Source organism: Enhydra lutris, unplaced genomic scaffold, assembly GCF_002288905.1.
Source record: "Enhydra lutris kenyoni isolate GAN:26980312 unplaced genomic scaffold, ASM228890v2 scaffoldscaffold24, whole genome shotgun sequence".
Taxonomy (NCBI): Eukaryota; Metazoa; Chordata; class Mammalia; order Carnivora; family Mustelidae; genus Enhydra; species Enhydra lutris.
Genome location: NW_019154108.1, coordinates 29,896,582 through 29,912,877, shown reverse-complemented (window position 1 = coordinate 29,912,877; position 16,296 = coordinate 29,896,582). Strand labels below are relative to the sequence as shown.

At 45.1% G+C, this 16,296-nt stretch overlaps 1 protein-coding gene across 1 annotated transcript in view; it reads left to right on the top strand.

The window, feature by feature from the left end:
- The window catches only part of LOC111150822 (dynein axonemal heavy chain 14), a 319,964-nt gene that overhangs the window by 298,178 nt on the left and 5,490 nt on the right, over positions 1-16,296 (top strand). The window contains exons 81-82 of the mRNA XM_022508439.1: positions 13,863-13,975; positions 14,867-15,006. Of these exons, the coding sequence (XP_022364147.1) occupies positions 13,863-13,975; positions 14,867-15,006 (253 nt within the window). The remainder of the gene's footprint in view (positions 1-13,862; positions 13,976-14,866; positions 15,007-16,296) is intronic.

The following is a 16,296-nucleotide window of genomic DNA, read 5'->3' as shown; positions in this document are numbered from 1 at the left end:
AAAAAACTCCATGCCTTCTGGATCTGGATTTCTGTTTCCTTCCCCAGATTCAGGAAGTTTTTGGCTGTCATTCAGATAGCTTCAGTATTATTTCTTCAAATAAATAGACTCTTTTTTTATTTTATTTTTTATAAACATATAATATATTTTTATCCCCAGGGGTACAGGTCTGTGAATCGCCAGGTTTATACACTTCACAGCACTCACCATAGCACATATCCTCCCCAATGCCCATAACCCCCTCACCCTCTCCCAACCCCCCTCCCCCCATCAACCCTCAGTTTGTTTTGTGAGATTAAGAGTCTCTTATGGTTTGTCTCCCTCCTGATCCCATCTTGTTTCATTTACTCTTCTCCTACCCCCTTAACCCCCCATGTTGCATCTCCTCTCCCTCATATCAGGGAGATCATATGATAGTTGTCTTTCTCCGATTGACTTATTTCGCTAAGCATGATACCCTCTAGTTCCATCCACGTCGTCGCAAATGGCAAGATCTCATTTCTTTTGATGGCTGCATAGTATTCCATTGTGTATATATACCACATCTTCTTTATCCATTCGTCTGTTGATGGACATCGAGGTTCTTTCCATAGTTTGGCTATTGTAGACATTGCTGCTGTAAACATTCAGGTGCACGTGCCCCTTCAGATCACTACGTTTGTATCTTTAGGGTAAATACCCAGCAGTGCAATTGCTGGGTCATAGGGTAGTTCTATTTTCAACATTTTGAGGAACCTCCATGCTGTTTTCCAGAGTGGTTGCACCAGCTTGCATTCCCACCAACAGTGTAGGAGGGTTCCCCTTTCTCCGCATCCTCGCCAGCATCTGTCATTTCCTGACTTGTTAATTTTAGCCATTCTGACTGGTGTGAGGTGGTATCTCATTGTGGTTTTGATTTGTATTTCCCTGATGCCGAGTGATGTGGAGCACTTTTTCATGTGTCTGTTGGCCATCTGGATGTCTTCTTTGCAGAAATGTCTGTTCATGTCCTCTGCCCATTTCTTGATTGGATTATTTGTTCTTTGGGTGTTGAGTTTGCTAAGTTCTTTATAGATTTTGGACACTAGCCCTTTATCTGATATGTCATTTGCAAATATCTTCTCCCATTCTGTCAGTTGTCTTTTGGTTTTGTTAACTGTTTCCTTTGCTGTGCAAAAGCTTTTGATCTTGATAAAATCCCAATAGTTCATTTTTACCCTTGCTTCCCTTGCCTTTGGCGATGTTCCTAGGAAGATATTGCTGCGGCTGAGGTCGAAGAGGTTGCTGCCTGTGTTCTCCTCAAGGATTTTGATGGATTCCTTTCTCACATTGAGGTCCTTCATCCATTTTGAGTCTATTTTCATGTGTGGTGTAAGGAAATGATCCAATTTCATTTTTCTGCATGTGGCTGTCCAATTTTCCCAACACCATTTATTGAAGAGCCTGTCTTTTTTCCATTGGACATTCTTTCCTGCTTTGTCAAAGATGAGTTGACCATAGAGTTGAGGGTCTATTTCTGGGCTCTCTATTCTGTTCCATTCATCTGTGTGTCTGTTTTTGTGCCAGTACCATGCTGTCTCGATGATGACAGCTTTGTAATAGAGCTTGAAGTCCGGAATTGTGATGCCACCAACTTTGGCTTTCTTTTTCAATATTGCTTTGGCTATTCGAGGTCTTTTCTGGTTCCATATAAATTTTAGGATTATTTGTTCCATTTCTTTGAAAAAAATGGATGGTACTTTGATAGGAATTGCATTAAATGTGTAGATTGCTTTAGGTAGCATAGACATTTTCACAATATTTATTCTTCCAATCCAGGAGCATGGAACATTTTTCCATTTCTTTGTGTCTTCCTCAATTTCTTTCATGAGTACTTTATAGTTTTCTGTGTATAGATTCTTAGTCTCTTTGGTTAGGTTTATTCCTAGGTATCTTATAGTTTTGGGTGCAATTGTAAATGGGATTGACTCCTTAATTTCTCTTTCTTCTGTCTTGTTGTTGGTGTAGAGAAATGCAACTGATTTCTATGCATTGATTTTATATCCTAACACTTTACTGAATTCCTGTACAAGTTCTAGCAGTTTTGGAGTGGAGTCTTTTGGGTTTTCCACATATAGTATCATATCATCTGCATAGAGTGATAGTTTGACTTCTTCTTTGCCGATTTGGAGGCCTTTAATTTCTTTTTGTTGTCTGATTGCTGAGGCTAGGACTTCTAGTACTATGTTGAATAGCAGTGGTGATAACGGACATCCCTGCCGTGTCCTGACCTTAGCAGAAAAGCTTTCAGTTTTTCTCCATTGAGAATGATATTTGCGTTGGGTTTTTCATAGATGGCTTTGATAATATTGAGGTATGTGCCCTCTATCCCTACACTTTGAAGAGTTTTGACCAGGAAGGGATGCTGTACTTTGTCAAATGCTTTTTCAGCGTTTATTGAGAGTATCACATGGTTCTTGTTCTTTCTTTTATTAATGTGTTGTATCACATTGATTGATTTGCGGATGTTGAACCAACCTTGCAGCCCTGGAATAAATCCCACTTGGTCGTGGTGAATAATCCTTTTAATGTACTGTTGAATCCTATTGGCTAATATTTTGGTGAGAATTTTTGCATTTGTGTTCATCAAGGATATTGGTCTGTAGTTCTCTTTTTTGATGGGATCCTTGTCTGGTTTTGGGATCAAGGTGATGCTGGCCTCATAAAATGAGTTTGGAAGTTTTCCTTCCATTTCTATTTTTTGGAACAGTTTCAGGAGAATAGGAATTAGTTCTTCTTTAAATGTTTGGTAGAATTCCCCCGGGAAGCCATCTGGCCCTGGGCTTTTGTTTGTTTGGAGATTTTTGATGACTGTTTCAATCTCCTTACTGGTTATGGGGCTCTTTAGGTTTTCTATTTCTTCCTGGTTCAGTTGTGGTAGTTTATATGTCTCTAGGAAGGCATCCATTCTTCCAGATTGTCAAATTTGTTGGTGTAGAGTTGCTCATAGTTTGTTCTTATAATTGTCTGTATTTCTTTGGTGTTCATTGTGATCTCTCCTCTTTCATTCATGATTTTATTTATTTGGGTCCTTTCTCTTTTCTTTTTGATAAGTCTGGCCAGGGGTTTATCAATCTTATTAATTCTTTCAAAGAACCAGCTCCTAGTTTCATTGATTTGTTCTATTGTTTTTTTGGTTTCTATTTCATTGATTTCTGCTCTGATCTTTATGATTTCTCTTCTCCTGCTGGGTTTAGGGTTTCTTTCTTGTTCTTTCTCCAGCTCCTTTAGGTGTAGGGTTAGGTTGTGTACCTGAGACCTTCCTTGTTTCTTGAGAAAGGCTTGTACCACTATATATTTTCCTCTCAGGACTGCCTTTGTTGTGTCCCACAGATTTTGAACCGTTGTGTTTTCATTATCATTTGTTTCCATGAATTTTTTCAATTCTTCTTTAATTTCCTGGTTGACCCATTCATTCTTTAGAAGGATGCTGTTTAGTCTCCATGTATTTGGGTTCTTTCCAAATTTCCTCTTGTGATTGAGTTCTAGCTTCAGAGCATTGTGGTCTGAAAATATGCAGGGAATGATTCCAATCTTTTGATAACGGTTGAGACCTGATTTAGGACCGAGAATATGATCTATTCTGGAGAATGTTCCATGTGCACTAGAGAAGAATGTGTATTCTGTTGCTTTGGGATGAAATGTTCTGAATATATCTGTGATGTCCATCTGGTCCAGTGTGTCATTTAAGGCCTTGATTTCCTTGTTGATCTTTTGCTTGGATGATCTGTCCATTTCAGTGAGGGGAGTGTTAAAGTCCCCTACGATTATTGTATTATTGTCGATGTGTTTCTTTGATTTTGTTATTAATTGGTTTATATAGTTGGCTGCTCCCATGTTAGGGGCATAGATATTTAAAATTGTTAGATCTTCTTGTTGGACAGTTCCTTTGAGTATGATATAGTGTCCTTCCTCATCTCTTATTATAGTCTTTGGCTTAAAATCTAATTGATCTGATATAAGGATTGCCACTCCTGCTTTTTTCTGATGTCCATTAGCATGGTAAATTCTTTTCCACCCCCTCACTTTAAATCTGGAGGTGTCTTTGGGTTTAAAATGAGTTTCTTGTAGGCAACATATAGATGGGGTTTGTTTTTTTATCCATTCTGATACCCTGTGTCTTTTGATTGGGGCATTTAGCCCATTAACATTCAGGGTAACTATTGAGAGATATGAATTTAGTGCCATTGTATTGCCTGTAAGTTGACTGTTATTGTATATTGTTTCTGTTCCTTTCTGATCTACTACTTTTAGGGTCTCTCTTTGCTTAGAGGACCCCTTTCAATATTTCCTGTAGAGCTGGTTTGGTGTTTGCAAATTCTTTCAGTTTTTGTTTGTCCTGGAAGCTTTTAATCTCTCCTTCTATTTTCAATGATAGCCTAGCAGGATATAGTATTCTTGGCTGCATGTTTTTCTCGTTTCGTGCTCTGAATATATCATGCCAGCTCTTTCTGGCCTGCCAGGTCTCTGTGGATAAGTCTGCTGACAATCTAATATTTTTACCATTGTATGTTACTGACTTCTTTTCCCGGGCTGCTTTCAGGATCTTCTCTTTGTCACTAAGACTTGTAAATTTTACTATTAGATGACGGGGTGTGGACCTATTCTTATTGATTTTGAGGGGGGTTCTCTGAACCTCCTGGATTTTGATGCTTGTTCCCTTTGCCATATTGGGGAAATTCTCTCCAATAATTCTCTCCAATATACCTTCTGCTCCCCTCTCTCTTTCTTTTTCTGGAATCCCAATTATTCTAATGTTGTTTCATCTTATGGTGTCACTTATCTCTCGAATTCTCCCCTCGTGGTCCAGTATTTGTTTGTCTCTCTTTTGCTCAGCTTCTTTATTCTCTGTCATTTGGTCTTCTATATCGCTAATTCTTTCTTCTGCCTCATTTATCCCAGCAGTGAGAGCCTCCATTTTTGATTGCACCTCATTAATAGCTTTTTTGATTTCAACTTGGTTAGATTTTAGTTCTTTTATTTCTCCAGAAAGGGCTTTTATATCACCGGAGAGGGTTTCTCTAATATCTTCCATGCCTTTTTTGAGCCTGGCTAGAACCTTGAGACTCGAAATTCTGAACTCTAGATCTGACATATTACCAATGTCTATATTGATTAGGTCCCTAGCCTTTGGTACTGCCTCTTGTTCTTTTTTTTTGTGGTGAATCTTTCCGCCTTGTCATTTTGTCCAGATAAGAGTATATGAAGGAGCAAGTAAAATACTAAAAGGGTGGCAACAACCCCAGGAAAATATGCTTTAGCCAAATCAGAAGAGATCCCAAATCATGAGGGGGGAGAAAGGGGATAAAAAGGTTCAGAAAGGGGGCACCTGGGTGGCTCAGTGGGTTAAAGCCTCTGCCTTCGGCTCAGGTCATGGTCCTAGTGTCCTGGGATCGAGCCCCACATCGGGCTCTGTGCTCTGCAGGGAGCCTGCTTCCACCTCTCTCTATCTGTCTGCTTCTCTGCCTACTTGTGATCTCTGTCTGTCAATAAATAAAATCTTTTTAAAAAAAAAAAAAAGGTTCAGAAAGAAAAAAATAAAAAAAGAAACAATTAAAAAAAGAAAACCAATAAAGAAAAAATATAAAAAGGAAATATATATGTATATATATATATTAGATAAACTAGTTAAAATCATTAAAAAAGAAAAGGGTAAAAGTTAAAAAAATTTAGCAGAAGAAGAGAAAAAAAATTGAAAAAGAAAAAAAAATTAACTGCAAGGCTAAAGAATCATGGGGAGAAAGCCATGAGTTCCGTGCTTTGCTTTCTCCTCCTCTGGAATTCCACTGTTCTCCTTGGTATTGAAACTGCACTCCTTGGTAGGTGAACTTGGTCCTGGCTGGGTTTCTTGTTGATCTTCTGGGGGAGGGGCCTGTTGTAGTGATTCTCAAGTGTCTTTGCCCCGGGCGGAGTTGCACCGCCCTTACCCGGGGCCGGGCTGAGTAATCCGCTCGGGTTTGCTTTCGGGAGCTTTTGTTCCCTGAGCGCTTTCCGTAGAGTTCCGGAGGGCGGGAATCAAGATGGCGGCCTCCCGGTCTCCGGCCCGGAGGAGCCGAGAGCCCAGGGCCCCACTCCTCAGTGCGCCCTCAGAGAACAGCGCCCAATTACTCCCGTCACCCTGCCTCCGGCCGCGCTCCGAGCTGACCGAGCCTGCGACCGGTTCAAGGTAACCCCGAGCTTAGAGCTCACTCCTCGGCTCTGTCTCTGTAGCCGGCTTCCCCGTTCTAATACCTGTAAGCTCTGCGACACTCAGACACCCCCGATCCTTCTGTGACCCTGCGGGACCTGAGGCCACGCTGACCCCGTGTGGGCTTCACCCCGGTTAAGCCTCTGGAGCGATGTCCCTCAGCGGAACAGACTTTTAAAAGTCCCGATTTTGTGCTCCGTTGCTCCGCCGCTTGCCGGGAGCCGGCCCCTCCCCCCGCGGTCTATCTTCCCGTCGCTTTGGATTCACTTCTCCGCCAGTCCTACCTTTCAGAAAGTGGTTGATTTTCTGTTTTTAGAATTGCTGTTCTTCTTCTCTTCGATCTCCCGTTGGATTTGTAGGTGTTTGCAATGTTTAGATAAGCTATCTAGCTGATCTCCCGCTACCTGAAGTAGTCTCAGCCTGCTACTTCTCCGCCATCTTATAAATAGACTCTTATACACAGGAATTTCCTCTTTTCTTTCTCCTTCTGGGATCCCAATCATGTTCTTATTCTTGACAGTGTTGCCGAGCTCCCTGGTCTATTCTCCACCGCACCCCCCCCACTCCCCTCTCTTTCACCTGCGCAGCTTGATTACTTTCCATGACTCTGTCCTCCACATTGCTGATCTGTTCTTCTGCTTCTTCTAGTCTACTATTTACTCCATCTGGTGTACTTTTAATTTCATCTACTGAGTTCATCTCTGATTGGTTCTTTTCTATGTTTTCTGTCTTTGTGGAGGGTCTCACTGAGGTCTCCCCCCTTTCCTCAAGTCCAGCATCGGTATGACCATTACTTTATATTCTCTATCAGGCGTGTTACTCCTCTCCGTTTCACTTAGATTTCTTGCTGTGATTTCTTCATGTTCTTTCATTTGGGACATATTCCTTTCTCCTCTTTTGTCAACTCTGTGTCTGTTTCTGTGTGACAGGAAAGTCCACTACATCTCCTGCACTTGGAAGTAGAGACCTGATAAAAGAAGAGGTCCCACAATGCAGTGTCCCCTGGTCCCCGAACCTGGCACTTCAGGGTGTCTCCCTGTGTGTTGTATGCACCTTCCTGTTGTGGCAGAGCTGTGTTTGCCTTCAGTCCCGCCTGCAATGGCTCTCTGCCTGTTGCGGGCAGAGTCTGGTCCCTGTGGCGTTAGTGGGCCAGTCAAGGGCTGCCCTGGGCTTGAGTTGAGTCAGACCAGGTGTTTACCAGAGATGAAGTAGCTCCAAACTGCAGGCACTTTCCCTGTGTTGTCTCCTGAGCTTTTGGTGGTGGGCGGGGCCTGCAGTCAGACCAGCTGCCCACCCCCAGCCCACTGCTGGGGTCACAGTCAGACTGGCCTGTGGTTCTCCTCCCTCTCCCTGGAGTGGGGCTGGCCCCGTCTGGGCTGCTCGCACACTCACCCCAGAGCAGGGCTGGCCCCTGTCCGGAATGGATGCACTCCTGCCAAGGGACCATCGGAACGGGGTGGATCCACCACATGTGCGTGGGCAGGGGTGCAGGTGCTCGGTCTGTGCGCGTCTGCTGTGGGAGGGAAGCTGTGCTGGAGGACGGGCTGGAGGGGGTGTGTGTGAAGAAGATCCGGGAGGGAGCCAAGGCCGAGCTGCCAGCATCCTCGGTGGGGAGCAAGCCAGTTGTGCTGCTCCCGCAGGTGTCTATAGGATGGGGGAGGGAGATGGTGCTTGCCAGCCCCTTCGTTCCTGGAGGGCTCTCCCCAGGATCTCTGTCCCTCCCTCATAGGCTCTGTGATGAGTAAACAGCTTCAAGTGCTTCAAACCGGGGCCTCTGTGCTCTATCTCCACAGACTGCTGTTCTGTCCCTTTAAGGGCCGTTCCCCTCACCCTTCAGGCTCTACCCAGAGACAGGCTTGCTGATTTTTTTTTTTTGTTTTAAGTTCCCAGTGTTAAGCCCCAGTGATGGTTAGAACTCACAAAGTTAGGCCCCTCTGGTTTTCAGAGCCAAATGTTGTGGGAATTTGTTTTATCTGTGTGGGTCTCCCATACCTTGGGTGCCTGGGGTGGAGTCCGTTCCTCTTCCCTGTCTACACCTGCCGCATCCCTCCCTCTCATGGGTGGTCTGCAGGCCCTCACAGACCCTCGTAGACCCTTGCCAAGTCCATCCTTGCAATCCATGAATTACATCTTTGAAAATTTGCCTCCCCATTAGAAATTAAAGATTTTTTTAAGGTTTTATTTATTTTTACAGAGAGAGCAAGAGTGTGCACAAGCAGGGGGAGGGGCAGAGGCAGAGGGAAAAGCAGGCTCCCTGCTAAGCAGGGATTTTCCCCATGTGGAGCTCCATTCCAGGATGCTGGGATCATGACCTGAGCCAAAGGCAGACGCTTAACCAACTGAGCCACCCAGGTGCCCCTAGAAATGATTAAAGATTTTAGAGACAGAATACAAGTCAGGGGGAGTGGCAGAGGGAGAGAATCTGAAGCAGGCTCTTTGCTGAGCATGGAGCCCGTGATGGGGCTCGATCCCCACAACCCATGAGATCATGACCTGAGCCAAAATCACAAGTTGGATGCACCACCAACTAAGCCACCCAGGTGCCCCTAAAAATTATTTCTAACTCCAAAATTGCACTCCTGGTGCTTTGAGAGTCACTTACACACTTGTACGGAGGGGCAAAAAATTTCATTCCCCCACATGCACATTCCCAGCCGAGACCAAAAAGGTGACATTCTGTTTTCTTCTCACAATCTGTTTAGTGCTACATTTTTCACATTTTTGTGCTTTTTGTTGGTGATTTTATTGCTTCAAACAGCTCCCAAGTGTAGTGTTGGAAGGCAGTGTGGCTTTCCTGCGCAGAAGGCTGTGATGTGCTTTATGGAGAAAATATAGGTTCACTCGTAAATTCTACTGCTATTGCCCATGGGTTCAGTATTTATGAATCAATACTACAGAGAGGTCTTTAAACACCAAATGCACATAAAACCAGATGATTTATTGACTGGGTGATAGGTGATCAGGAGCAATAGTTCAGCGTTCACTAATGTAGTGTTCACAGAAACTGACCTACTGCAAATGAGAATCAGCTGTGTGTGTGTGTGTGTGTGTGTGTGGTGAGAACTGGAACAAAACATACAGAAAAATTTTCGTGGGGTGACAGCATTCGGAGTGATTTTTTATTGCTGCCCCATCCTTTCTATGTTTTCATACTTCTGCAATGAGAATATGTTGCTTATTATAGATAGAAAAAAATTGAATGACACTTTCAAATTAAAAATTACAAACAGAATATGAAATGGTTACTGGGACTTAGCCTTAAGCAGAAAACCAAGTGTTAGAAAATTTATTAGAAAAGGAATAAAATCAGCCATGACGTTCTGGTAGCAGGAAGGAGGAGATAAGCAAGGATTGCTGAAAAGGGAACATGATGTTGAACACAAAACCGTTGCTCCAGAGGCCACATTCTCCCTTTGAGCGAGCCTCCCCTCAAACGTTGACTCTCACACCAGATGAAACACCAGACACATTAAAGGATGCTTAACCTCCGTTGTCATCAGGAAAATGCAAATCAAAACCCCAGTGAGCTACAATTTCATGCCCACCAGAATGAGTAGAATCAAAAAGGCAAATGATAACCAGCACTGCAGGGATATGGAGAGATGGGAACCCGCGTGTGCTGCTCCTGGGAATGGGAAATGGTGTGGCCACTTCAGAAGGTGATCTGTAATTTCCTCAAAACATTAAATAGCATTACCATTTGACCCGGCAGTTCCACTCCTAGGTATATACCTGAGAGAAATTACAACCTAACCACACAAAAACTTGCCCTGAATGTTCTAGTGGCATTATTCATAATAGCGAGAAGACAGAAACAACATTCCTGATGAACAGACAAACGATATGGTAGGTATGTAGATCGCATCGCTATACACCAGCACGTGTACACAGCAGATTGTCACCCATCAAAAGGACAGACCTACTGACATGTGCTACCGCACAGACGAACCTTGAAAACAATGCTGAATGAGAGAAGGCAGCCCCAGAAGAGCACACGTGGTAGGGTTACGTTTCCAGGAAAAGTCCAGAACAGACAAATCCCTAGAGACAGAAAGTAGATTAGGGATTGCCTAGACAAGGTGGAAAGGCCAGTCCCGGAGTAGCTCTGGGAGAAGCTGAAGTAGGAAGAGAAGAGGGATGGTCTGGACAATACCAGCACAAAGGGGAGGGAAGGAGCAGCGGAGCCAGTGCGGAGAACCAGAGAGGAAGTTAGACTCGAAAGTGGTTATGGAAGCCAGGGCAAGAAGGATGACAGAGGTGACCTTCAGAGAATGGGTGCAAAGCAGGATAGGTGGGAGGGGTGAGGGCAGGCTCAGGAATAGGAAAAGTAGAAGGTTGCTGGAGACCCCTGAGGAAGGACCAAAGGCAACAGGTTCAGAGTCCGTGGGAAGAGGGGCCAGGAACCAGTGAATTTGTCAAGAAACTGGACCGTAAAGAAAAGGAGGTCATGGGGCAAGGGCTGAGGGGCCTTTCTTCTCCCCCACCGCAAGGAGGATTTTTTAACTTTATTGAGGAATGATTGACAAATACAATTGTGTATGTTGAGAGTATACTGTGTGATGATTTGATAAACATTGTAGAGTGATTGCCAAGATCAAGATCATGAATGTGGCCATCACAGGTAACAGAGTTAACTCTGCTTTAGGGTGTGTGGTGGTGAGGATGCTTATGACCTCCTCACAGCAATGTCTGAGCTCCTCAGCAGGTTCTTCTTATAACTGAAAATCTGTGCCTCGACCAGCATCACCTCCATTTCCCCCTCCCCAACCCCCAGCAACCACCAACCCATTCTCTGTCTCCACAGAAATGGCTTTTTTTTTTAGATGCCACACAGAAGCGATACCACATTTATCTTCTTCTGTCTAGCTTACCTCACTTAGCATCAGGCCTTACGAGCTCATCTGCGATGTTGCAAATGGCATGATTTCCTTCCATTTTCATGGCTGAGTAATATTTGATTGTATATAAATGCCACATTTTCCTTTTCCCATAATTCATCAAAAGACACTTAGCTTGTCTTCATATCCAGGCTCTTGTGAATAAAGCTGTGACAAGCACAAGACTGCATATTTCTCTTCAAAATACGGCTTTCCGTTCCTTCATGTACACTGGTGGAAGTTCACGTGGTAGTTCAAATTTTCATTGTCGAGGAAATACCATACTGTTTTCCATAATGACAATCATTTTAGGGGCACCTGGGAGGCTCATTCAGTTAAGGATCTTACCCTTGGTTTCAGCTCAGGTCATGATCTCAGGGTCATGGGACTAAGCCCGCCTGGGGCTCCATGCTCAGCACAAACTCTACTCTCCCCGCTCACGCAGGTACACCTGCTCTCTGTTTCTAAAATAAAATAAATGAACCATTTTCAATTCCTGGCAACAATGTGTAAGGGTTTCCTTTTTCCACATTGTCATCAATACTTGTTATCACCTGTCTTTTAATGAAAACCATCTTAACGTGTGGGGTGACATCTCCTTGTGGTTTGGTTTGTGTTTCCCTGGTAACTAGTCATGTGAACCACCTTCTCATGGACCTGTTGGCCATTTGTATCTCTTCATTGGGAAAAGGTTTCTTCAGGCCCTTAGCCCATTTTTAAATTGGATTGTTGTTTTTTCGCTGTTGAGTTAGATGAGGGCTTTATATGTTTTGGATTTAACCCCTTCTCAGGTGACTTGGGAATATTTTCTCCCATTCTGTACATTGCTTTTCTAGTTTACCAGCTGTTTCCTTTGCTGTGTAGAAGGAATATAATCTCACTTGTTTATTTTAGCTTTTGTTGACTGTGCTCTGGTAACTTATCCAAGAAATCATTGCCAAGACCAATGTCAAGGATCTTTTTTCCATATGTTTTCTTCTAGAATATTTATCGTTTCAGACTTCACATTTAAGTCTTTGATCCACTTCTACTTCTGTGAGTGGTATAAGATCGGGATCCTACGTCATTGTCTTGCACGTGAATATCCTGTTTTCCCAGCTTCATCTGTTGAAGAGACTGTCCTTACCCCAGTTTGTGTTCTTAGTACCTTGTCAAGATCAGTTGACCATACATGACTGGGTTTATGTCTGGGCTCTCTATTCTGTTCCACTGGTCTATATGCCTATTTTTATGCCAGTACTGTATTATTTTTATTACTACAATGTTGTAATAGAGCTTAACATCAAGAAGAATGATGCCTCCAGCTTTGATCTTCCTTTTTAGAACTTCTTTGGCTATGTGGGGTCTTTTGTAATTTCATAAAAATTTTAGGAAACTTTTTCTATTTTTGTGAAAAATGCCTTGGGAATTTTAATCAGGATTGTGTTGAATCTGTAGACATTTTCGCAATGTTCTTCCAATCCAAGAAGACAGGAAATCTTTCCATTTGTATCTTCCTCAAGGTCTTTCATCAATTTTGTACAGTTTTTAGTGTGTAGATCTTTTACCTCTTTATTCCAATTTAGTCCCAAGCCTTTTGTCATTTTTGATGCTATTGAAGATAGGATTGCTTTCTTAATTTCTCTTTCGGATAGTTTGGTGATAGTTTGTTGTTAGTTTGTTGTAGAAATGTGACTAATTTCTCTATTGATTTTATATCCTGCAACTTTGCTGAATTCATTTATTCTAGCAGGTTTTTGAAATCTTTAGGGTTTTCTATATATAAGATGACGTTCTCTGCAGAGACAGTTTTGCTTCTTCCTTCTGAATTTGCATGCTTTTAATTTTTTTTTCTTGCCTAATTGCTATGGCTAGGGCTTTCTATACTGTGTTGAATAGAAATAGTGAGAGCAGACATCCTTGTCTTGTTCTTGATCCTAGAAGAAAGGCTTTCAACCTTTCACCATTCGATATGATGTTACCCATGGGCTTGTCATGTGTGGCCTTTATTATGCTGAGGAACATTCCTTCTAGACCTAATTTGTTGGGGTGGTTTTTTTTGTATTTTTATCATGAAAGGTTGTTGAATTCCGTCAAATGCTTTTCCTGCAGCTATTGAAGTGATCATATGATTTTTTCCTTCATTCTGCTTATGTGGTACATCACACTGACTGATTTGCATGTGTTTTCCCTCCTTGCATCCCGGGGTGAATCCCACTTGATCACGGTTTATGATCCTCTTAATGTGTTCCTGAATTGCTAGTATTTTGTTAAAGAATCAAACAGGTAGGATTGAGTGTTGGGTGGCTGTGTGTTCAGGACAGAAGCGCATACACAGGGCAAAGAATGGAAAGCTGAAGCTACAGCAGAGAGGAAATGATCCAGAAAGGCTTTGCAGAACTGGAAGGAGGAGTGGCAGTTCACTAGTGGTGGGTGAGTTTATAGGATTTGGTATAGGGGAAGGCCAGGGAGTTCAAATTGCTCACATCTAAAGGCAAGTAAATTAAGCTGTCCAGAGAAAGGGAAAGGGGCAGATCGAAGGACTTGATATAGAGGAAAGCCTTCAGCCAGGATGGAAACAGCAGGTGTTTTGTCCAGAGCACAATTAAGATAATGCTGCTTTCCCCGGGTATTAGTTTCCCATTTCTCGTGTGCCCTCCGCTAGAAAATGGCATCTTCCTACCAAGTTACTTCTCCCTAGAGATTGAGTACATTACCAAAGTTTGCAGATATGTTTCTGATAACATCAAAGATAAGTCTTTAAAAAAAAAAATGCTGTGCCTGTCTCTGAATCCCAACAGAAACACGCCTACATGTCCTGTAAGGCACTGAGTTCCTGGGTTAATGATCTCATCCAGCGAGTGAATTTCTTCAATACTTGGGCCAAAATGGCTTACACCACGATACATCATCGGTATGGATGAAAGCCGCTTTGCGTCTCTTCCTTGTCTGGGCTTGGGGCTTCACAGCTTACCGCATCATTTCATATGCTTGGTTTTTGGGGTTCTCAGAGCAGCATGTGAAGTTAGCAAAGGGGAAGGGACTGTTGTCTTCAGTTTAGGATGGGGACCTGGAGACACAGGGTGCTGGGGGTCCTGTCTGCTGTCCATCCATTCCAAGGGACAGACAGGCCCAGACCTGGTACCTGTCTCCTTCTGTTACTCTATGCTGTGTCCTGGGAAACTGGCAGGGGGAATGTGAAGGGAAATGAGAATCCAGTATGTGTCATTTTTAAACATGTTTAATACATAAATTGAAATCATTTGAACACGAGAGCAGCTGACACAGCAGGACACTCCCACGTCCTCACATAGTTGTCATCAAGGGCCCTGTGACATGCAGGAGGCACTATCTTTCATTGTCCTAGCTGCAGATGTGAGCAAATGGAGGTACCAGACATTAAGTAGCTGGCCCAGAGATTTGCCCCCAGAAAGTGGGAGTATTGAGATTAGAACCCAGAAAATCGGGCTCCAGAGTCTGTCCAAACTCCCTCTTGTGCCGTGTAACTCTGAGTGCTGGGGCATGTCCTCTTCAAGAAACCAGCAACTCTGGAACAATCCAGATTCCTCGGGGCACAGCCAGGACCCCCCCCCCCCCCACATCAGCACCCCCCACCCCCCCAAACCACGGCTGCCTGGCACGGGCAAACCACAGCCGGTCTCCCCTCAAGTGCAGGATTGGGTCCCAAGTAGGGGGAGCTTGAGATGAAAGGGGAAGGAGGGGCCTGGGAGGGATGGTCACAGGAGCCCATGTGATGGCCGTGCCCTTGACCTCTCGCCAACGCCCCCCACTCTGCCTCTAACAGGTACATGAAATTCGTCACAACCTGGCAGCATTCCACGCCATCACCTGCCCAAGCCCCCAGATACCCTGACAAGGAACACAGTGATTTCTTTGAAGGATTTCCTGCAAGATACTGGCTCCCAGCTTTCTTCTTTCCACAAGGTGAGTATGAGAACCCAGGCGCGTCAGTGTCCAGGCCCCCTGCTGCCGGCCTCCCTTCTCCTCCCCTCCAGCATGAGAGCCCCAGGGCGGTCTCCCTGCCCCCCCCACAGGCTGAACCCAACCAGCCCTGCCAGACCGCACCTGCACTTGCAGGGCCTGGAGGCCACTGAACTGTGGGGTCCAAGGCTGACCCCACGTCCCTCTCGGAGGCCGCACCCTCTTCTCAGGACTCGTGGAGGTGGGCTCCTGCCCACGGAGTGAGTCTGTGCTTCGGCCATCGTGACCGAGTAACAAACGATGCTGGGTCTCAGGTGCCACACTCAGCACAGCCGTTGGGCAGGAAGGAGACCTCCCAGCTGACCGTGGCCACCGGTGTGTGACTGCAGGCGTAATCCGGGAGGCACGGGGGCAGCGCCAGCTCTGTCCTCACACCCCGTCATATCCCGAGCACCTGATTCAGCCCCTGACACCTAAAAATCTCTTGGCAAATATTTGTAGAATGATCGACTCTCCGAGTGAATGTATGTGACTAAAGAAACAAAGGAATACTTCCGGGGCACATGTGGGAGGACGGAAGCGGAGGTCAGGGAGGGCGACCAGGAGCAGCCTGCTGCCCGTGAGGGACGTCCAGGTGCCAGCGGCCAGAAGGACAGGACTGGCCCTGTCACGGGCTCGCCAAGAGCCTGGGCCGCTCCGAGGACGTGGGGGACACAGGCTCATCATGTCCTGTGTGCTCTTACGGGCTCCTGCATGTCGCCATCCTTGTGCTCAGGGGAAAGCCGCGGCACAGAGACATTACGTGGTTTTCCCAGTCACACAGCCAGATGCACCTGCAGCGAGCTGGGAACATGGTGGGTCTGACTCGGAAACCCACGGTGTCTCCGAGTGAGACACTAACCTGGGGGCCCCATATTTGTTAGAGCCAAAGGGCCCGATGCGAGAGGGGAAGAGCGCACAAGGGAGGTAGAAGGTTCCCACAGCTCGAGCGCAAGCCCCACGGCAGGCGAACAGTGCAGGAGGAAGCTGGAACGGTGGGCATGGACTGGCTCTGGGGGGGGCACAGAGCACCCGCAAGGGAGTCTGCCCCCTCCTGTGGCCCCAGGGGCCTCTGCCACATCCCAGGCCAGGGAGGAGCATGGGTAGGGTCTGCTTGATTCTCCAGGTAGGACTTGGTGGTGGCCTGAAAGGGGCCTGGAAAATAGTCCTAGATGGACCCCGAGGGAGCAGAGGGTTTGGAACAGTTCCCAGCTCTCTGGCCCGGACAGCTGGGCAGACACTGATGCCCTTTAC